The sequence below is a fragment of the Neolamprologus multifasciatus genome, chromosome 17 (assembly GCF_963576455.1).
Source record: "Neolamprologus multifasciatus chromosome 17, fNeoMul1.2, whole genome shotgun sequence".
NCBI lineage: Eukaryota > Metazoa > Chordata > Actinopteri > Cichliformes > Cichlidae > Neolamprologus > Neolamprologus multifasciatus.
In genome coordinates, this window is record NC_140455.1 from 3,959,396 (window position 1) to 3,983,820 (window position 24,425).

At 44.2% G+C, this 24,425-nt stretch overlaps 1 protein-coding gene across 2 annotated transcripts in view; it reads left to right on the forward strand.

The window, feature by feature from the left end:
• The window catches only part of chst11 (carbohydrate (chondroitin 4) sulfotransferase 11), a 102,180-nt gene extending 94,506 nt beyond the window's left edge, over positions 1–7,674 (forward strand). For both annotated transcript variants that reach the window (XM_085138996.1, XM_085138997.1), the window contains exons 3-4: positions 1,072–1,301; positions 1,408–7,674. In XM_085138996.1, the coding sequence (XP_084995122.1) occupies positions 1,072–1,301; positions 1,408–2,029 (852 nt within the window). In that variant the 3' untranslated portion in view covers positions 2,030–7,674. The remainder of the gene's footprint in view (positions 1–1,071; positions 1,302–1,407) is intronic.
• Positions 7,675–24,425: the final 16,751 nt, after the last annotated feature.

Consider the following 24,425-nt stretch of genomic DNA (forward strand, 5'->3'; position numbering starts at 1 on the left):
CTTTCATCCTTTCTGTCCTGCCACGGTCCGCTTCACCACAGGCATCACTGGGGCGGTGAAATATGCCTGCGATAAATGATCACCGACTGGAGCCGCTCATACTGAACATCTGTAATATTCTCCAATATCATTATTTTCCTCCACACCCATGTACTAATCTCTATCACAGTCTGTGGAATGACTCAAATAAGGCAAAAAGATAGAGAGAATAAAGACATGAGTATGATAATAAAGCCTAAGATTGATAACTCGCTATCTAACTGCCTGTCTTTTCCATATCCGTCCTCATGCCCGCTTTCTGATTCATTTCAGTTGTTGAGTGCTCGGCTTTTTCTCACTGCCGTGTTAGCGACCAAGAGCATCGAATGTGTGAAATAAGATTTTATTATTCTGCTACAATAACTAGTGTAGTGAGTTAAATGTGAATGTTGGTGACTAATACAGTATGTTCCCATTCTTAGTTCAATTATTGTCAACAGAAATCCCACAATTGTCACATTTTGTTACATTTGTTACAAATGACTTGCACAGAGTTTAGCTAATGATGAAGTGTTGTTGCATTTAATTAATGGATTCCTTATCAGATCAACTTGTAATAAAAGCAGTTCATGTTTGTCTGTTTGTTTTGTTCAGCCCTTCACACAGATTACAGCTTTCACTGGGACACGTCATACGACATACACATACACATCCAAACCAGTAACTCATAGGGAAGTGGAGCTTTTCATTTAGCCAATGAAAAGCTCCACTTCCCTATGAGTTTTTCTTCTTTAAGCTTGTGGGTAGCTGAACCCAATCAATCACAGCTGATAAAAAAAAAAAGCCTAAAGAGGGTTCATTGGTTTATCTGGTTATTATCCTGAAAGTTGGCTAACCACCCAGTTTGAGCTGGGACCCAGTGTTTGTTCAGGGACCTTTATTGAACATCACACGTTGTTTACTCATGGATTCTTTTCAACTCTGTGCTGTAAACGACATAATTAAACAGCGTAAAGTAAAACTGACTGCTATACTTACCCTCCTGAAGCCTTTTATTTGGATTTCACAGTAGACTCTCTCTCTCTCTCTCAGACGGAGTTATCAGGAGCTGCTGTCCTCCACCAGGCCAGGAGGGATCAGGTAGTCGATGCCTGTCGGGTCTACAGCGCATCGAGTCGTAAGCGGAGAGTCCTGACACCCGGAGACCTCAAACACCTCGTGGTGGATGAAGACCATGAGCTTATCTACTGCTATGTCCCCAAGGTGGCCTGTACCAACTGGAAACGTGTCATGATGGTGCTTACAGGCCGGGGCAAGTACAGGTGAGTTTGGTACTGTAGCTGTTAGCCAGTAATTAGAGAACAGACAGAGAGGAAGGAAAAGAAGTGCTTCTGTTGCTCTTCACTGTCTCGTGCCTCTCTCACGCAGTGACCCAATGGAAATCCCTTCCAACGAAGCCCACGTCCCCTCCAACCTTAAGACACTGAATCAGTACAGCATTGCCGAGATCAACCACCGCCTCAAGAACTACCTCAAGTTCCTTTTTGTTCGTGAGCCCTTCGAGAGGCTGGTTTCTGCATATCGCAACAAGTTCACCCTCAAGTACAACTCATCCTTCCACAAGCGCTTCGGCACCCGAATCATCCGCCGCTACCGCAAGAACGCCACGCAGGACGCCCTGCTCAACGGGGCCGACGTCAAATTCAAAGAGTTCATTGAGTATCTGGTGGACCCGGCCACACAGCGGGACGGACTCAACGAGCACTGGCAGACTGTGTACCAGCTCTGTCACCCGTGTCACATCCACTATGACATGGTGGGCAAGTATGAGACGCTGGAGGAGGATGCAAACTACCTGCTGCAGCTGGTGGGTGTAGGCGACTCCCTGCGCTTCCCGACCTACGCCAAGTCCACTCGTACCACGGATGCTATGACGGCTCAGTTCTTCAGCAATATCAGCACTCAGCAGCAGATCCAGCTCTACCAGCTTTACAAGTTAGACTTCCTCATGTTCAACTACTCCATACCCAGCTACCTGAGGTTGGAGTAATGGTGGACAGAGATGGGACTCTGAGAGCGGCTGATTCGGTCAAACAGATAAAAGGAAATGAGCGGAGGGCAGAATTTTATGGGAACAAACTTGATTTAAAAAACTGTAAAATTGATGTGTAAACAGGTGGTTTCTGGGAATAATTCAGAGGATGTTCAGTCAGCTGGACAGGGATGTGGGCTAAATGGACTAGACGCATGCAAAGACTGAATGTGTGGGTGAAGCAGGTCTTCATGGTTGTTGTCCTCAGAGGAGGGACTGGATGAGGGATTCTCCTGATGTTGTTCCCTACACGTTTAAGCAAACTGCTGACAAATTAGGCTGCTTCAGATTCTGCAAAGCAAACAGCGTCCTCGCACGTGCCCTGACCCCAAAGCATTATGGGAGCTAAGTTTGTCTCCCCCTCCTTCTGATCAATATAGAAACTCCGCCAAATTGTAAGACACACTTCACATCTTCCACGAGCTCTCGGCGTGGCGAGCCAGTACCCATCATGCTTGCTCTCATCGATTCATGCAGCTGAGAGGGAAACTGCCTCATCACCACCGCGAGGATTACTGCAGTTGATGGCTGTGATTCCACTCTCAAGGCCTCCACATTCGTAGTGTGGCGGTGCAGCCGACAGCTCGCTGTCACTGGTTTCTAACATTCGTTTGTCGGCCCTTCTGCCACAGCAGTGAAGTGCTTACGTATCATTGCCTGTAACACCAAGCATCCTTAATACTTTGAGCTACAGAACGTGTCTGGAAAGGTACAGGATTCGCTCAGTGGGCCTGGTTAGAGGGCCGGCCTCTAACCTACAAGACAAGAGACGGCCTGTGTGGCTGTTAAAGGGTTAAAGGCGCCGAGTCTCATTACCGCCATGCCCTGCATAGAGCAGCTTCGTGCCCCTGCTCCAACAACCAAACCTGTTTTTCACTAAATGATCCTCTTTTCTCGTCTTCATGCTTTATTTGTTTTTATTGTCTTATGAATCACTGCTGCGAGCAGCAATGAAAAGATTATTTAATTTGCTTTGTTGTTGAAACTAAGATGGACAGAATTTAATATTTTATTTTGAGAAACATTTAGGACACTTTAGAGAAGTTCAAACGTTTGTTGTGTCATTCTGACTGTCAGCATTTTCATTTCTTGTGGGACATTTTTGGCCCTTGGCTTTGTCTTTCTGTGCTTCAATCATTCAAATGTTTTTTTACATTTCTATTGTCAGACGTTTGGTGCCAAAATGGCTGAGGGCCTCAGACCCACAGTCACTGTTAAGTACACATCATTGCCATTTAGGACATCCCAAAGAAGACAACAATCAACATCACAGAGAAAGGATCCTGTGATTAATGTTGTGTGATGTCAATAACTACACAGGAGGGAGGATGGGCTGCCCGTCACACACGATAGTGACAGAGGAGTCGTTTTGTGTTTTACACCAGTTTGTACATTTTAATCCACTCAAATTAATTCCACAGCGTTAGAATATTTTATCTATATAGCACCAAATCACAACAACAACAATCACCTTAAGGTACTTTATATTGTGAGATATAGACCTGAGAATAACAGAGAGAACAACAACTGCCTTTAAAGCACTTTGGCGACAGCGGGAAGGAAGAACTCCCTTTTAACAGGAAGAACCCTCCAGCAGAAGCAGGCTCAGGGAGGTCAACAGGTCTGTGTGAGGAGGCATTATGGTTAATATAGTCAATTTAATTAAATTCAGGATAATTCCATGTTTTCGTATCACACCAAACAACAACAACAACAATCGCCTCGAGGAGCTTTAGGTTGCAAAGTAAATGTGAAATCTGTGGCTGTGACGAGAGCGTTCCAGCGGTGATGGCGTGGCGACGGTCGGTTTGATCTCATCCTGAGAGATTAGCAAGACAAGCGTAAATACATATATAACACTACTGATTGTGCTTCATTAAGGATTTTGATGGTTTTTGAGTGCCTAACTCTTTGGAGTTGCAGGATCATGTTTGATAGAATAAATCCAATAAAACGGTCTCATTATGACCTCTGGTTACTCAGCACACCAGATCACACATACGCCTTTCCCCCCTCGGGCTGGATGTTTTAGCTGCAGATCCCTTCTTGTTGCTTTGGACTCATTTCTGGTGTCCGTTTGTGCACATGCCCGAGTCTGGAGGTTCGAATCAAACAGCCTTAGTTTCCCTTTTTAACACCCACAGACATCTGGCTCTAATAAAGGAAAGAGTCTACTGGGCTGGCTTGTTGCCCCGGTCCTCATCCTCCTGCAGAAACAATGGTTATATTCTCATCTGGGCCTCCTCCTGGGTCAGGCGCACACAAATACACTCACACAGACACACACCAGCACTGCTGCTGAGGTTAATGCCACGCAGCGTCTTACTCAGCAGTTACGGGGAAAGCCACGAGCAGGCAGAACCTCACACTGTTTAAACGGCTCATTTTGCGCTCAGAATGAAAGACAAACAATGCACAAAGGACCTCTTAACCTGCAAACAAGCCATTACAGCGGCCTCTCTTCACACTCCGGTTTCTCTCCTCCTACATCGCTCCAGAAGTGGCCCCCTGGTTTAAAAACAAAACCCGAACAAAAAGGCTCAGTGTCCGTGATCAGTACTGTCCATGCAGGGAAACGCAGCCTGCTTAAGCAAACAGAGCTGCTTTAAAAAGCCCACGGGGGCTCCAGCAGCCCTGAGATGCTCAGCCTCTCAGTTACAAACAAGCAGCAACATTTAAAGTTATTTTTCCTCCATAGTTGTGTCTATACTGAGGACTAGCTACTGCTATTTATGCTGTTTCTGAACGACGTCTGCTTTTAGACTGAACTACACATTTGCTATCTTCTAACAGCAGTTTTCCTCTTGAGGATGAGTAGATGATGTCATTTTTCTGCTTTACTTTTATTTTTATTTTATTGTATTCACACCCAGATTTTGTAAATACAAGAAAGAATCGTTTCAGAAGCAGGAAAATTGGGTTGAAGTGAAATCTCCTGTAAATTTGATGGTAGAAAGTTCAAATGGAAACCTGACTCAGTTCTGTGCTTTGGATGGGTGTCAGTGTGCCTGGCTCATACACAGTGTAAAAGATGGACATATCTAATATAATCTGACGTATTTGTTAGTGACATTCAGCTATGCAGGCTGGAGCTGAGCATTTCTGTCACTCTGAGTGAAAACAGGAGACACGGTGCTACACCGGGCCTTGGATTGTCCCAAAGGCTGAGAGGACTCTTTGTCAGTGATGATGTCAACAGTCTTTTAGTGTAAATACACTTATTTGGTCAGCTCATTTATCAGAGTTCAGATTGTTAACATGCTAAAAAAGAGCTGATTGTAAAGGTAGAAGATACAATTTAAGTGAGCACGCTGCTAGTTTGGCTAATGACCTAACTAACCCTCGTCACCTGTTTCCACCCAAACGCTGCAAGCTCTCAGTCGCTCACTCGCAGCAGTGGAGACACAAAGGTCGTTTCAAACTTGTTTTCTTAGTGTGTAAACACAGTCTCTCTCTCTGTGGGGATACTTTTCATCAGCAGAGACACCATATTTGAAAATAAGCATCACATCATCAGCACAGAAGGACAAAGCCAGGAGGATTTCTTACATCTGCCTGTGTCGTGTCAGACATATCTGAGTCCCAGCACAGGATATTTTTGTACAGTCCAAACATGATGTCATTCATTCATTCTGCTGTTTTTGAGCTGTGACGTTTGTATGTGATATTTATGACTTACTTTGGTTGCCTCATACATACACAGACACACATTACTACTCTCATTTTTCTGTGCCTTTCATTCAGAGGCGACACAGAGACACAGTGAACACCTATTTCCTGCAGTCACATTAGGACAGAAGGCGTACATGCTCAGTTATAACCTTACTCATACCTGCAATAAAGACGTGACCCCATCAGGTTTGACTTCAGCTTTATTTTTAGAAATCTGTGGGACGGACATGATCCTGAAAACTACAAACAAGCGTTCGTCAGAAGCTGCTCAGTTTATTACAGCTTGGATTATTTGGAGTATTTTGTCCAACAAACCAGGATAGTGTTAAAGACACACAAGTCGAGTTGTGGACATTTTATCCCCCACCAGTTGGTGCACTTGGAAGTTGTTGGCAGTCGCTATAAAATCGACTGTCTCAGTGTTGTAGGCCTCTAAGTGAGCCGCTGGTTGCAAGAGAAACGAGGGTATTCCCTGACTGGTTGGAAAACAGTTGGAGTATTTTTGACTTCACCCAGAGTCTGCCAGCAGCTTCCAGCAACCACTTGCCAACTGGTTGGGGAATACACATTTTCCCCTCGCAAACAGATGTTGCCAGATGGGTGCGGCTGGTGTCTACACTTAAACCCCTTTATTTTTAGGTCAAACAGCAGCAGACTCAAAAAGTAACAATCCCCACAGCTAGCAGAGCAGAATAGTATGAATATGTACAGCACAGATTTGTTATCCAACTAGCACCAGAACAAGCTAACATCCTGACACCTGAAAACTTTGCTAAATATAACTGCACAAAATTAACTATCAAATGTAAATCTTTCCAAAGTGTTTATGAAGTATACAGGCTGAAAATGGTACCTACATAGTAAAGTCAGATTTCCCAGTTATTGATCCTGTTTAAGATGCAAATAGTTAACTTGGTTGTAACACTGTTACTCTTGCCAATAAATATTTAATAGCAATGACTCCAAAACTAACTACCCAAGGTATAATAAACTGAGATGGTTATTATAAGTGATCTTAACGTGTTTGAAAAGTTAGACGAGAGCCTGAGTAGGCCTGCCCTTCGCATGCTCAGTGACATCTAGGCACGTTTTCAAATCAGTTAGCATTAGCATTAGCATGCCCAAGCAGGTTTCACGTGTCTCTGTGCCGCCCTGACGTTGTGTACGTCCTTCAGCAGAGGTCTCGTGGTTCCAGCTGCTTCCCGTGCTGCCAGGTGGCACGGATGTTGCGCTGTAATGTGTGGGTGACCTTTTAATTTAAACGATTGGTGTGTGATGCTGCGTTGTTCCATATCATCAGCGTTTTCACCATGTGTGCTGTATCAAAGAGCTACGTGTCAGTTTGTGCACGTGTGTGCGCGCTACCACTGCTCCAGGAAGTCGAGACCCTCATTCCAACATGTACCGTTAATTTATTTATTTATTCCTAGCTACCGGCCCATACTGCTTCCCTGCTCACGTTACCGTGGCAACACACCCAAATTTTCTATATGTTGCTTCTCCTCGTGGGACAGCCTCTCGCTGTGCTCTTTTACTCTGTTCCTTTTCAGGGGGACTTTCCAAAATCATGAATAATGAATAATGTACACTGTGTGGGAGAGTGGGGTGGATCCTACAGCAGCGTGACCCGTGGTTTATCCTGTTTTCACAATAAAATGACACTGAAATTCACTTTGTCTGTGTCTCCTTCTGTCTTGTGTGGAACTCGTGTACGCTTCTATCTACGGGGTTGGTGGATTAATAGCTCCTAACTAGTCTGGCCATTTTTATTGCCATGCTACTTCAGAAAGGCGATGTCTCTGTCGTGATGCACAAAGTAAGTTACCACACTTCTCAATATGTTTTACTGTTATGGGCAGTGTTGGTCAAGTTACTTGAAAAAAGTAATCAGTAACTAATTACTGATTACTTCCCCCCCAAAGTAATCCCGTTACTTTACTGATTACCTATTTTCAAGAGTAATTAATTACTTAGTTACTTAGTTACTTTTTAAAAACACGATTTACAGCCTGAATAGGTGATAAAGTGATAGATCTTTCAGCCCAATTCTACTTTTTCTGCATAATCATCATACAAAATGTAATCAAATGGAAAAGTCTCTTTTTAAAACTTGTTTTATTAGTTTTAATCTTTTAACTTTATGCATCAAGCAAACATTAAATTATCTGCAACATTCTCTGACTGGAAGAAATTAGTTTAACATTTAAACCTATTTTCTGCACATTCCAGCACATAAAATAAAATATTTTTTGTGTTTACACTCAGTCTTTCAAATAGATGCAAGTAAAACACAGCAGAAAATAAATAAAGTCAAAGACTAGCAGTCCTGTTGCTCTATTTTCACCTGTAAAGCAGGAGTGGGGTAGGCGGAGGGTTACCCTGGTGCAGGTGTGCAGCGGTCAGTGGAAGAATCCGCGAGTTTCTCTGTGAGTTTCCCATTACGTCGTAGCTACTCGGTGCTTGCTCAGAAGTTTAGGGTTTTTTTCGCTGTAAAAAGAAGTTTTCTTCCCACGCACAACGGACACTAATGTTTTTGTCACTTTTTATGGAATCAAACTCAAAGTAAGGTCAGTACTTCCACGCTTTAAACGCTGCACGCTCATACTCTCTCTGCACTCGATATATGATCCATTGTTGATCTGCACACAGCTGTTGTCACGAACGTCGCACTCGCTTACGTCACTGTCATGAGACATTCTCGCAAAAAATCACGGTCCCATCACAATAATCTATGCAGACAAGCTGTAACACGCTCATTGTGATTAAATCTGACTTTACGTGTCCATATGGGGCAGGTTTGCAGTAACAGACCTGTTACAATAGTGGAAACAGAGACGTCTTGCCACTAGGTCATCTCACACAGTTTCAGATGAAACGAGATTTGGATGTGCCGGCGTGTCAGTTGACTGAGAAGTGTTAGGCAGGTGATTTGAACATTTTCTAACTATTTTACGAGTGTTGTCATTATTTCCTCCTCCAAGAACAGCAAACTACAATTCATACAGAGTCACCAAAATTAGAAGGAAAACGTTTGATGAGTCTTAATGTTAATGGTAGGGTTGATGTAAACACTATGACTCTGTCAGTCCCCCGTTGAATGGGTGGTGTAATGGTGTGAACTTGGTTTTTCAGCACATGACCATCATAGCCAGCCTACCCGCGGACCTACATATCGATCCTTTTAGAGGAACTTTTTACAAACAGCTCTCCTTCACCGGCCAGTTATCAGAGCCGCAGTATCACTGTGTCTAGGCAGGGTCCTGATTTACAGTCAAGCAGGTAACCCAAATGTCTTTGTTTCGTCTTGTAAATGGTAAATGGACTGGCTCTTATATAGCGTTTTTCTACTCAAAGTGCTTATTGCAACAACACATCATCAGTAGGGTAAAACTAACCATGATGGCCTAAAACCAGCTTGCATTCCCTATTAATGGGTCAATTCTGCTACAAAACAACAGAAAAAGTCGACATTGAAGGATTAATACTCCATAGGTCAATTCAGATGAAGGTATTATTCTGTCAGTAAGTCAGCAAGTGTCCCTAAGTGTGTCATTTTTCTAATGTGTTACTGTTTAAACTTTGGACAGTGAATTGGCATCAGCTGTTATTGCAGAGCTAATGTGAGGTAATTATTTACAGACAACAATCTGGATGACAAATATGACCATTAAAACAGTTTGTCATGTAATGTGGCTCCAGCTTCCCGCCATCACATGGATATAAAATCACAATAAAAGACATTCGTGACCCGACATACACGACTCCTTAGCCTGCAGGCTCTGTCCAAACGACAAGCAATTAAAGGCAATTTATACATATATAAAATGATTTTTATATTTTGCACACCTATGGTAGAGACCGTGCAGATATACAAGCTGGCGGACGAGACTGAATAGTCTAAATGTTTTCTGAACCGTCTACTTTGCCAGGAAGAGGAATTAGAGGGAGCACATGGCATCTTTTATTCTGGATACTTGATGACACATTTCGCTTTGATGAAAGACTCTTAGCCGCTGTGCAAATCTGTCTTAGACAAGACGGTGATGATGTATCACATTCTCAAGAAGCTACAGATGCAGAGCTAGCAGAATGATGCATGAGCCAAGACAATTGGCCAACCCACTCCTGAATATGACACCTCCTTACTTCGTCATGTGATAGTTGATGGATTTAGACCAACTGAAGCCAAACTTCACCAACAGCAATCATCACTTGGGAAATTAAAAGCGATTGGTGTCCATCTTGCAGAAGTTAGCAGAGTTATAAACATGGCATGCAGGCTATTAGCTAAACGAGCGGAGGCATTGTTTTTTTTTTTTTTTGGGGGGGGGGGGGGGGGGGGGGGGGTTCTGTCCCATTTGGTTCTTTAGCCATCAGAATTGACCAACAAGGAGACCCAATGGATTTACTTTGCCAAATGGATCATCATGGCATTGCCGTATTGGTCCATTTGATCGACCTTTGTTGTTATTGTTTATTTTATTTTATTTTCAGTTGTTACAGACGGGACAGACATGACTGAGGGATAGGAAAGGGAGAAAGAAAGAGGAAGGAAAAGAAAAACAGAAGGGGAGAGGGACAGTGAGAAAGGAAACTTAAAAAGAGAAAGAAGAAAAAAAATCTCCTGGATCACCTGTTGAGAGAAAAAGAAGAGCAAACAAGCAAAAAAAACCAAAGCAACATATTAAACACAACACCATCACATTAATCTAGCTAAGTGTAAACAGCAGTAAATACTAAATATTGAATGTTGTTGTGCAGCACGCAGGACAGACAGCGCACAATGTGCTTTGAAGTAGCAGCCAAGAAAGGTGTGATTTAAGTCTACGAACAGTGAACACCCGTGTGCACACCTGTGTGGATCGGCACACTTGTATTCAAATGGTTTCCCCATGTAATGGTCTGCAAGAGGATGTAGAGAGCCATAGCCCTGTCCCCCAGGGCATGAAGCAGGCATGGAGGAGATCCAGGCCCCAGACATCCAGAGGCCCCAGAGTGCGAGAGCCCAAGGAGGACCACCGGAGGGGCATCCGTGCCACCTTCATGGGAAGAGCTGAGGAGAGCCCCAGATGAGGGGTCACCCAGTAGCCACAGAGCAGAAGCCAGAGGGGGCTGCAGTGATGTGCCCGCCGGCTCTGTCGGCAGCCAGCTGTGCCAGAGTGAACCAAGCCGCAGGCAAAGAGGCCGGAGGCCCGAGGGCCCCCTTTGCCCCGGAAGAGGCCTGACCGAGCAACTTGCACCAGGCCCTGCCAAGTAGCCACCGGGAGTGAGCTGGTACATACCTGAGCGCCCAGCCCCGGACACCAAGAACAACCAACACACCGACCCCTGAGGGGTCAGTCACCGGCAGGGAGTGTGGTGAGGGGAGATAGGCCTTGGAGGGCCTGGGAGTTCCCAGAGAGGTGGAGTGTAAGACCCGACCTGACATATAGAAACAGACAAACAGGCACACAGACACAAACATCCATTCCCACCCTCATGCACACATATACGAATACTCAGCACTCACCCAACGTAGGGATAGACATACATGGACATGTACACACAATCACACTCCCCAAACAAACTCTATACCCCAGGTCCAGGTACCCTCACCTGGAGGGGGAAACGGCACCTAGACCCAGGAGATGTTACCCTTTCCCCCGGGGTGGAGGCAAGCAGACCGCCCCAGGCTCCGCAGCAGGGAGGCCCCGCATCCCAGATCCCAATCGGACGGCCACCACCTCCTTCCAGAGAGTGTGAGTAATGTGGATGTCTAAGTTGTGGAATAAAATTGAGGCACAGGTGGCCAGAAGGGGACAGAGGGGGGAGGGGGGTGACACACCCGCACCCCAAGGCCCTGCTTGTGTGGGTGGGTGTGTTGGAGCGGGAAGAGGGAGCAAGATGCCCCTCCCTGGAGCCAGCTCCCCCGCTGACCCCAGTAGGCACCCCCATCCTTCGGCACCCACCAAGGCAAGGGAGCCCAGGCCCATCCAGATCAGGGCCTATGGCAGCAGGACCGCCAAGCCCCACAGGACCTGGGGCAGCCCACCCGACCCCACCGCAGAGGAAACTGTACCCACCCTAACATTCAATCATCTCCCAGACTGCACAAGACAGTAGACACCCAGGTTAAGTTTATTCTCCACCTCTCCTATGACTCTCCCCCACCTGCAGAGTGAACTCCTGCAAGGATGGAACAAACTCCCTGTCAGTTGAAGAGCCCCCTAGTTAGGTCGATGCCCAGAGGCCCCCTGCGCCAGGGCTGAGCGGAGGCATTGTTGAGTTGCACCCAAAGTAACAACATTTTCAAATAAAGTAATAGTTCCATAAAGATCAAAGCATGGTCTTATATATGATTTTACACTGAGATATTTGATGCTTTGCACATTTGAAGAGCAGATCCTGTAGTCTTCTCATTATCTCATTAACGTGGTCCCACATAGTTGGGGTTTCAAACAGGCATCTGTGTTGTAGCTGACTTGGATGATTCGTGCCACAAGTGAAACCTAACTCAGGTGCAGGTGGAGGGTGGAGACTTTGATGTTATTTACAGTTTTCTCAGACAGTTTCGAGGGTCTGGCTGCGCCCTGCACGTCACACAGCGAGATAGAGGAGGGGTCTGGATTAACAGTGGTTGGGGGAGACTCACGGGGGTCTTGCAATCCACTGGGTGACCATACACCCACACACACACACAAACAACCTACCATTGTGAGCCTGTCTCTCTTGATCACGTGCTGGCGTGCTCTCCAGTCTGCCCATAAACGTGTCCTCAAACCAAGACGTACGTTCACGTTACACTCTCCGTCTCTTTACACACTCAGGAAAATAAAGTCATCATCAGACCAACTAAAATGATGTGTATCCACACAAAAGAGCTCAGACCCTGTGGGGGCCAGACTGGGAAACCTGGCTGGTCCCAGTCTGGGCAGGAGCCCCTAGAATCATCGTAATATTTACTACTCCAAACAACCAGTGTCAGTAATTGATCAACGTACTGATTGTGCCTCACAGACACATGGTTACAGCAGGCTGACTCCTTACATGAATCAACACCCCCGAGTCATGCAAACTGTCAGCACAGCCTGAGGAGTGGCAGCAATCTGTCACTGTAACCACAGACTTTAACTCAGCTGAAAGCCTGACTCCTTGTTCACCTTTACTGTAAAGTCAAAACCAGTAAAAGATTATTTCCTGACAAACCTCTTCTGTCTCCCCGTGTTTGGATAACATTTACAATAATCTTTCTTAAAGTGTTGTAATTATGTTTAAGGAAGAGACCTCAAACTGATCTAAAGTTTGTATGTGTTCCTCTCACCTTAGAGCAGACCACACGTAAGCTGGACAGAAAATGGCGTTGCGCTTATTTATATATTTTCAATTCAATTCAATTCAATTCAATTTTATTTATATAGCGCCAAATCACAACAAAAGTCGCCTCAAGGCGCTTCATAGATACAGAGAAAAACCCAACAATCATATGACCCCCTATGAGCAGCACTTTGGCGACAGTGGGAAGGAAAAACTCCCTTTTAACAGGAAGAAACCTCCGGCAGAACCAGGCTCAGGGAGGGGCGGGGCCATCTGCTGCGACCGGTTGGGGTGAGAGAAGGAAGACAGGATAAAGACATGCTGTGGAAGAGAGACAGAGGTTAATAACAGATATGATTCAATGCAGAGAGGTCTATTTCCATTTGCTTGATGAAAAAAAGCCCTCTGCTAAGCGAGGACGCCTTACTGCTCGTCACTGATGAAACGAAAACAGGAACAAAGCACGATTCAGTATGAATCTTTAGTAACACGCTACGTATCACGGACTTTTAAGGTGGCGGTGATTAAGCCTTTACTTTCAAAGCAAACATCTGTCTTAGCTAATTGTAGACTGATTTCTAACTTACTTATATTTTAAAGATTCTTGGAAGAGTATTTGTCAGACAGTGAAGACAGTGAAGGTTACAGATGATCTTCTTATAGCCTTTGACAGTGCACTCATCGCGATGCTTGTCCTGCTAGACCTCAGTGCAACATTCAGTTCACAATACAATACAATGCTGTTACAGAGAACAGAACACAATGAGGCTATTAAAGGATCTTTGCTGCAGTGGTGTGAATCACATCTATCTGTTAGACTCCAGTTTGTGTCTGTATCACAAAGGTTAGTCACAGAGTTCTGCAGGATCCTCTGCTGGGACCAGTGCTTCCCAGTATTATTAGAAAAACTTCACACATTTTCATTGCAATGCAAATGATACCAGCCTTTATATACCATAGTCACAGAGTGGTCAGTGACCCCTCTTTGCTGGAGTAAAATCTGTGTGCTGACTGTTGCAGGGTGAAACTAGTCATAAAGATCTCCCTTGTGATTGTTTGGGGTAATTGATGATAATTTGCATGAAAAACTGTGCAATTACTCTGTGGAAGTAGTGAAAGTGATGCAAACAAGGTATAAAGTTAAAAGTTGGGTCTTGATGCTAAAACCAACACATTTCAATAGGTGCAACTTTTACTTTGAGCCAAAGCGCTCTCCATCCACAGTGTCACTACTCTTAATGAGCAGCTGATTGTAAGTGTAACCAGTTTTAAACTGTGGTAGCAATCTCAACCAACCACTCGTCAGCTGGTCAGGTAATACAGACTTTTCCACAGGGCCTCACAGTAAGCACACCTTATTGAAACTACGATTTATCCCATGATGTTGATGCTCAAAGAGTGGGTGTTACATACTGAGACCACCAACAGCTTCTTCCCCACAGCTGTCAGACTCCTGACATCTGACCCACATTAAACTCATGGACTGGACATACACACACCCACACAATGGACAACTGTACCCTCAAACACACAATAATAACATGGACTGAACCACCACTTACAACCACCAGCACTTTATAGCCTCTGTAGAAATTATCCACATATCTCACTGATCTTAACTGCACTACTGTATAGCTCTGTGTAAATAATCATTCTGTACATACGATCATTTTTAATCCTACAACTGTTTATTACCTGCATAGTTCACATTTCTGTATAGTTTTTATTTCATATTTATAGCCTGTTCATAGCCTGTTCATAGCTTGTACTCACTACAGCCTGTACATACTTATAGTTACAGCATATTCATAACATACTTCATACCGTGTACATTATATATATATATATATATATATATATATATATATATATATATATATATATATTATTATTATATATATACTTACACATCTATATTATTGCTAATATATATTGTAATATATCTATATCATGGCTAAAGCACTTCTGGATGGATGCAAACTGCCTTTAATTGCCCTGTACCTGCATGTGCAATGACAATAAAGTTGAATTCTATTCTATTCTATTTATTTGGTTGTGGTATTTAGCAGAGTTTAGGTCCGTTTTTCTCAAAAATAAGTGAGAAAAATAAATGAGGCTGTGCAAAGGCTCAAAGATTAGAGCGAAGTCCTACAATTCAAAAATATTCATAGGATGAAGATAAAAGTTTGCAGGGCTTTGTTGAAGAGAATAAAGTTGTTGAAAGCAATTAAGCCATTCTGAGTGGATGCAGTGAGAGACGCTGGAGTGTGTTTGTCTTTGACGAGCAACTTTCTTTACTGTTCTTCAGTTTTCTCCTTGCTCTTAAAACACTTTTACTGTCGTGTAAGCATAACAATAATATCCTGAAATTGTGCATTTAAATGTTGCTCCTTGTTGACCTTACATACACTTTGCATAACAGCCGATCTACTCATTTAAATTCAGTTTTTACTTTTGTTTTTAATTTTCTCTCAGACACCACTGTACTTGCATCTGAATGAAAGAGGCTTACAGTATCTTTATCTCAGCAGCACAATAATTTGTAATTCCATGTAAAAGTCCTGTCTTAATAATGGGATTGTGATACTGAGAAATCCAATAACTTCACCAGTTTTTCTTTCTTGCTTTCAGCAGATTTCCATAGCAGCCTCCCAGCCTTACAGCCATACATGATAAATACATACACAGCATGTTGGGAACACACGTGCACACTGCAGCCCTTCTTTTGTCAAACATGATGCTCTGCTGCCATGTTTGTGATAACTCCGTTATTGCTAATTATGAAATCCCGGGTTTACTTATCAAGTTGATCCTGTGATGATTAGCTTGACTGTCAAATTTAAAGTGAGTGAAGCCAGATAATGGAAACACATGTTTGCGTTTCCATTATCTGGAATGAGAAAAAATGATTCGTTATAAAGCCTGGATGTGAGTCAGACTGTCACTGAAGGGGCAACAGAAAGTGAGTGGGCAGTTTGGTGAGAGCCAGGGCTCCAGAGACATGGAGACTGCTGGCTGTCAAAGAGCTAGAACAAGAGGAGAATCAAAAGTGCAGGGAAATACAAAAGCAACTTGAAAACAGTTGAACAAGCTAGCACTGCTGTAATGACCTGGCAGAGAGTGGGTGGATAAGTTGCTCCTTCAGTACTGCAGAGGGGTGATTAGATGATGAAGTGCAAGTATGTCAGCCAGAAATCGAGCTGAAAGCAGTGAGAAGCCACACCTCTGAAAAGACCTGACAGACACGTACAAAAGGAGACCACCACCCCCTCAGAGACCGTGGGAGGCAGTCTGCAAACGTTCAACCACAGCTCATAATGACAGGACTCGAAGACACAAGTGCATTATCATAGTCTCAAACTGTTCAGAGATTCTTATTTTAAAGTCTTGTGTGGATGGTTACAATAATGTAACAAGGTGTCTGTAGAGTGCAGTCAAACTTTCTGACCTGGTGTCCAATCTGGGCAAGAGCCTTCAGCCTGATCAGCCAGTCACCAGAGTGCTGGTGTCTCTACACTTTCCAGCAATACTGGATACAGTGAATACATCCTGCAGGATGGCAGGATGCCCCGACAACTTCTGGCCTGGAATTAAATGTGGCTGACAACCTAGAGTTATGTGGGTAGACTGTCCACTCAGTGAGAGTTGTGTGAGCAACGTTTGGAGGCAGTGACAGAACAGCTACTAGGTCCTGGTTAGCTCTGTCTGTGATTGCTGGTTTGCCAGCAGTAACATAAAGTATCAGATTTACCAGAAGACCTGCAGTCTGAAGGGTGATGAAGTACTTCCTGGACATCTAGAGTACGCTGAGGGCTGATGAGAAAAAGAAGCAAGGATGGTTTGTCCTTTGTTTTGTCTTCCTCCCATTGCCCCCAACTGGTCTCCACAGATGCATAAATTTACACTGCTATGCAGATGACACCCAGCTCTATCTGTCCATGAAGCCAGATAACACACACCAATGAGTTAAACTGCAGGAATGTCTTAAAGACATAAAGACCTGGATGGCCGCTTACTTCCCATGATGCATTGAGTTTTTCCTTTCCAGTCACCTTTCTCACTCCCTATGTGTTAACAGACTTCTCTGCACTGAATCATATCTTGTCATGGTTCTGGGTCAGTTTCGACCCAGTATTTTGAGTTTTGATTGTTAATTTATTTTTGAATAATTGTCGTGGTTTTGGGTGCTATGAGTATTATTATAATGATGATTATTATTAGAATTCTATGTTTCTGTTTATTCATGTTAAGGATTTGTTCTCGGTTGTATCTCATGTTTAGTTTAGTTCAGGTTCCATGTGTCATTCTCTGTCTGTCTCTCAGTGTCAGGTCTGCGTCTTGGTGTAGTGTTCTCGTTTCCTGTTTTATTGTGAAGGTTTGCGTCTCATGTGAGTGTGTTCAGTTTTCCCTCTGTCTCGTCTTGTTGATTATTCCCAGCTGTGTCCACCACGTGTGTGTAATTCCCGTGTTTCTCTGTGTGTATTTAAGTCGTGTCCTCTGTCATTGTAGTTGCTGGTCCGTCTGTGTATCCACCATGTTTCATCCGTGTGTTCCCTGTCGTCATCATCATGTACCATCGTCTTCCTTCCTTTATGTTCAGGTTCGTGTTCTTGTTCATGCTCTGTAGTTTAGTTGTCCCAGTATAGTTTAGTTTTCCGTTTTGCCGTTTGCCTCTCTATATTTCGTGTTCAATAAATCACCTTCACACCTTCACGACTGCCTGCGTTTGGATCCTCTTTTTCCTTTTCCACACGGCTCTTCTCACTCGCCGTGACATATCTGTTATTAACCTCTGTCTCTCTTCCACAGCATGTCTTTATCCTGTCTTCCTTCTCTCTCCCAAACCAATCACAGCAGATGGCCCCGCCCCTCCCTGAGCCTGGTTCTGCTGGAGGTTTCTTCCTGTTAAAAGGGAGTTTTTCCTTCCCACTGTCGCCAAAGTGCTGCTCATAGGGGGTCATATGATTGTTGGGTTTTTCTCTGTAGAGTCTTTATCTTACAATATAAAATGCATTGAGGTTGTATATATTTACAACAGAATTGAATTCAACTATGATAAGTACATGGACTATGTTTTTTGTGTGTGATATGAGCCCTTAACTACTTTTGACATTTTTCTCTTACTGTAATTAAATGATCCTTTCTGATAGGCTAACACAGCTGACTGGTTATTGCCAATCTAATATTACACAGTCCAGCCTCCAGTAGCTCATGTTGTTACTGCCTCCGATGCTCCTGCTGTTTCTTACTCCTTCTCATTAGAGCTGCAGCAGCTGTGTTTCTGCATCACTGCAGAGACCATCCTCTTTCTCATTACACCAACACTGTACTCTGCCACACTTTGTGGTTTCTTGTGTAAATATACAACCCACTGACTGACCTCTGACCTCTCTGTGCTTAGGGACCCCAGATCAAACTGTTTAACCTCCTCAGGCTCAGTGAAGAGTTTAAGAGAATCGTTGACCTAATGGCTGCATATTTAAACAGTTTATAATCTTTAATGCATCTTGAATGACTAAAAACCTGGGTGTAAAAGTTTTTATTTATTTGGATTTTCTCTAACTTGCACGGGGTGAAAAGTATTCATACACTAATATTTGGTTTAATGGTCTTTAGCAAGCTCAACAGGCTGCTGCATGATCCTGGCTGGATGTTTGACTCCTGTTGTTGGCAGAATTAGTAAAGGTCATTTATATTGGTTGGTTCCCTGGCAGGCCTAAAAAAGTACTCAAAGCACAGGAACAGTATCTGAAAATGAGCAAGGTGGCTGACACAAAGCCATTCTATATTAATGAAGAATAGGAAGCAAAGGCTGAATTATGCCAAACGACACAAGAAGTGACAAAAGCCGGAGCATTATTGAAGCAGTGGGATCATTTTGATGACGAATGGCAGTCAAACGTCCAAAGATCTTGTGAATGTCCTTCAAGAAGAAAGCTGCAGAACTAATCCTGAAGACTATCTCAAGAAATTACAAGAAAGCTTGTGTAGGAGAGTTCGGTCAGTGTTGAAGGATAACGGTGGTCAAATGTTGACTTTAAAGGTTATTATTGTACAAAGTGTGGTTTTGTTCCATGTGCTGGATTTCAGGTCATATTTGCACCCATTTCCCATGTTCACGAGCTGAGGTGACTGATACCAGGTTTGGACTTGGACGCAGACACAACAGGCAGCATAATACTCAGAGTGAGAAGACTTTATTAAACACTTGGTTACCAGGTAATCATCAGGAGTGAGCATCACAGAGAATGGATTTACTCAGAGGACAACTGGGTTACTCCACTACATCTGAAGCGACTGTTTGAAGGAGACTTGGGAGATGGAGAGCTGAGAATCCAGGGGGAAGCAGCCAGGTGAGTGTCCAACATGAAGGCCAGCCTCTAGCAGCCAGGTGAGGTGTAGATATCGAGCCTCGAAAGCCAGTATTTGGTATTTGTTGGTTTTGGAAGTTTTGCATCACAGCAACTTTAAAACTTTGTGAAACTTTTAAGTCATTAAGAACTATTAAACTTGGACAGACGGGTCTAAGCTTCAACCATGACTGGACAGTGTCCACGTTTGCAGTCAGACGTAATAGCTGATGTTCATCAATCATACAGTCTAATCGATGCTCCGCGTCCAGCCGCGACCTTGAGTGAGATACTAAATCAAAAGATTTCCAGTGATGACCTGTGTGTGTGTGTGTGTGTGTGTGTGTGTGTGTGTGTGTGTGTGTGTGTGTGTGTGTCATGTTCTGGTGGAAAAATCCCTGCACTCATTTCCCCTGACAATTAGTTTTGGCCTTGAATAGAACTGCTGACAAACGTTTCCCCCCATGCAGCACCGCTGTAGTAGCAGCACTGTAATATAATATGTAAACACTCCTCCTTGTAAACAAAGCGCACTGAAAGGACAGAGTGGATACAAGGACTGTATGTTGATGGACTACTGAGTGTACCGAGTGCAGCTCTGCTGGTCCCCCTTGTCAGCACATACGCAGTCAGAAATACCGACGTGGAGGCGTTCCTCCTGGACGACCTTGTGGTCCCAACTTTGAAATACACACTGCCCTCACTAGCCCCTTAACTACACACCCTGTCATTAGAGGGAGGCCCAATAGCATCTGGTGTGTGTGTGTGTGTTTCAGTGAAGACTGAAAAATAGCAGTTTCATTTTTCAACCACGGGGGAAAAACAAAGAAAGGCAGCGTAGTCGTTTAAAAAAGGAGTTTTAGTATCTAAACAGGAGCAAGAAAAACAGTGAGTTTAAATCTGGGTCGTAGTCAAAGGAGCTGCAAAGAAAAGCGTCTGGACTAAGTTGCATGAAGACGTTTCACCTTCATCCGAGAAGCTTCTTCAGTTCTAAGGTCAAATGGTGGAGAGTCCCAGATTTAAACCTAGTGGGAGTTTCCCCCCACAGAGGGACAAAAGGACCCCCTGATGGTCCTCTAATCGCCTGAGCCAAGGTGTGGAACTGGGTGTGGGTCACAATCAGCCAGGGCTGATTGGGACCCACACCCAGATTGGTTGAAGCTTCTTGGATGAGAGGTGAAACGTCTTCAAGTAACTTAAAGAAGTCCAGACGCTTTTCTTTGCAAGCTCCTGTGACTACGATGACCTGGATGACTGAGAACCTTCACAGACATCAGTGATAGAGCTTAACCCTGCACTGCTCAGCCTGCCTTTTAGTACAGGTGTTGTTGTTCTCCTGATGTGGTACTGTACCTTTGGCAGGTACAGTACCACATCAGTGCCAGAGAACTAAGATACAGTAGCTGAGGTTGACTGTTTGAGCTTTACTAAGTGTGGGTGAAGAACAGTGGGAGGGGTTCTGGGTCACCTCTGTTTTCACTTTAAACATTCATGCACACAAACTGATGGACTGGTTGAATTCAGTGGCTTTAAAGCTGACCTCAGTAAGATCGTGGTGGGAAGGGTATTAGTGCCTATATGTAAGATAAATAGCACTGCTGGATGGTATTAGGACAGTAGCTATGAAGTCAGCTTGGCCAGCCAAGCTTGCAGAGGGGTGCACGCTCTTTGCCCGAGACAGAAGGGTACTTACATTAGTTTAAGGCTACAAAGTTTAATGCCAGCATGGGACACAGTAGATTTATAAATACCAACTGCAGCAAATACTTTCTTCTGAGAACGAGGAACGGAGCATTTCAGTTTTTACACCATCCATCATATCTGTTTTATGGAGATTACAAAGCTGTGTTTTGCACATTTCACACATTTACTGTTCATTTCACTCCACAAAGAAGCTCCTAGTTTAAGGCTAGCATGGAGCTCTCTGCTCTCTAAGGAAATAAACCACGGGCAAATCAGTGCACACACTTTGGAAATGTCTAGCAGCAAAATGCAAAACTGCTTGGATTACAGATTTGAGCATAAACCAGATTCAGATTTACAGGGACGTTTTTTTCACCCAGGGGTTCCAGTCCCATACCAGCAGGGACTCGCTGTACATATGAATAGCATGTAACACAACAGCTTCGTAACTCCCTTGGATTGTCCTTATATTATCAGACGTAATGAGAGAAATTATAATATGGAAATATTTTTTAGAAAAAAATGTTCTCACTGTTTTTGTTTTTGTCAGGAATTAGGCCAGTCCTTAAAAACAGGACAGCAGTAAAGTCAAGTAATGACCTTAAGAGCAACATTACAGAAGACACTGCAATTAAACAAATAGAAGGAAACCAGGAAAATAAACCCAGTGAGACAGAACAGGAAGTGGGGCAACTGAGATATCTCTGCATATCTGTTTGTACATAGCTGATGTTATAGAACTGCATCATCGTGTATGTTCCTCCTAATTTTACTCTAGTCCTGTCATGTATTTGTAGCCCGGGGATCACAGATCACAGATGATTTGGGCCAAAGTTGGCACATTTTATAATTATACATACAAATCTAATTGGAAATTTTATAGTCAAGTTTAACTGCAAATGGACCCAAGAGGTAAACTGACAATTGTTCGTAGCACTGAAAGGTTTTTGTGAACACTTAATGGATATTTGCAGAGAGCCGCTGAGCGACTATGGAAAGTGTTTTCTCTGCAGGGGGGGGCTTCATCTCTCCCTGAGAAGAGGATGAGCAGGTACGTTTCTATTAGTTAAGCGTATAAATCCTGACTTTACAAAGAAAATGATCCCCATGAGCGCCGCCTTCTTCAGAGGTGTTGTCAGAGGACGATAAAATCTTTAAAGAACAACAAGGACACACGATTAATGCTGCAGAAACTCATGAAGCCGCTGATTTGACGCGCAGAGCAACAAAATAAAAATGTTAATTCAAGTTAATTTTATGGGTGAGAGCGCTCTCAGTGCTGCTATGGTGACTGCTGCACATCTGAAACTTTACACTGGATACATTTACTGTAAACATTAAAGGTTAGTATCCCACGTCCTAATAAATGAGACCTGAACATCATCAGCAGAGCAAAGTGACATTCATGTTATTGATTGAACAGGTAATCTTGGTGTGTGTCGTGTGTTCTAGTGGCTGGAATTCAGCAACAAAGCAGCAGATTTTCTTAATCATCAAATGAACCAGCAGACTTTTCTGCACCGCTTGCTCTTCATTCAGTGTTTTTAGTGCGGTATGGCTTAATGACGTGAAATATAAGACTCAGTAAAAACATGGTGTGTAAAGTTTTGAGAGTCAAATATAAAAACAGATTTCAAACACAGCCTTAGTCTACATACAAACGTGACATGAGGCCAGCAAGTACAGTGTATGTGTCATGATTATATTTGAATGCTCATAGAAATGTCAAATCATTGTCAAACTGAATAAAGTTGCGTCTAAGAATTAATTTTATTTCTGAGCTCTTCAGCTAAACATAGACATAAGACTTCATATGATGGTGAAAAGGTTTACAGCCTCCTCCTCTGTCTGCAGAGGTCTGACAGAGCTCCCAAGAACAGCAACACTGTTTTCTAGAGAAGTGATTAGTCGGTGGGCAGTGATTTCACACCTGCTGATCTCTAAATTAATCCTCACACTATAAGGTCCATCCATCCATCCATCTTCATCCGCTTTATCAGGGGCCGGGTCGCGGGGGCAGCAGCCTAAGCAGAGAAGCCCAGACCTCCCTCTCCCCAGCCACCTCCTCCAGCTTATCCGGGGGAACACCAAGGCGTTCCCAGGCCAAGAGATATAATCTCTCCAGCGTGTCCTGGGTCTGCCCCGGGGCCTCCTCCCGGTGGGACATGCCCGGAAAGCCTCACCCAGGAGGCGCCCAGGAGGCATCCTTGTCAGATGCCCGAACCACCTCAGCTGGCTCCTTTCTATGTGGAGCAGCAGCGGCTCTACTCTGAGCCCCTCCCGGATGGCCGAACTTCTCACCCTATCTCTAAGGGAGAGGCCAGCCACCCTTCGGAGGAAGCTCATTTCTGCCGCTTGTATCCGAGATCTCGTTCTTTCGGTCACTACCCACAGCTCGTGGCCATGGGTGAGGGTAGGGACGTAGATCAACCGGTAAATTGAGAGCTTCACTTTTACACTCAGCTCCCTCTTCACCACGACGGACCGGTGCAGCGTCCACATCACTGCAGACGCAGCCCCAATCCGTCTGTCAATCTCCGGCTCCCTTCTGCCATCACTCATGAACAAGACCCCAAGGTACTTGAACTCCTCCACTTGGGGCAGGAACTCATCCCCGACCCGGAGACATTATAATCATACTAATACGAAGTGAACCACCATCCACCAGTAATGCACACTGGTATTACCCATTCTTCTCTATGGACCCGAGACCTGGGCCATCCTCAAGCATCCTCAACAAGCTCGCGGTCTCCCAAATGTGCTGTTTGCATCATATTCTTCGAGTGTCCCTCCGTGACTGTCTTAGCAACAGTGCGATATGTACTGTCACCAGCAGCCCTCAGTGGAAGGGCTGATCCAGAAGCAACAACTGCAATGGTTTGGCCACGTCTGCTGCATGAGCACCCATCGCCCCTCCCATTGGACAATCGAGCGTGACACGCCCAAGAAGATGATCTTAAACAACGACGTCTAACCCTCGAGCAAGTGAAGGTCAAGGCCACAGATCGCAAGGCCTGGAAGTGCATTGTTGATGGAAACCCTACGGCACCCACAGCGACATATTGGCTCATTGGAATACTGCCGACCGCCAGCTAGGGACAAAAGAAAGAAGAACCACCTTCATAGGATAGGAAATCCAGGGTTAACGCTGATCTGGATAAGATGAAGCCCTGCATGACAGCTCAGGTTTGTCTCACAGGCTGTGTCACTAGTAACAGGACAGACCAGTCATTAAGATCATGAGCCGATTAAGTGATGAGCAACAGGTTTGGGAGATATAAGAGCATTTTGCAAGTATTAGAGAGCGAACCCCAGTGATCACTTGATCCCTTGTGAGTGGACACTTGGTGACAGTG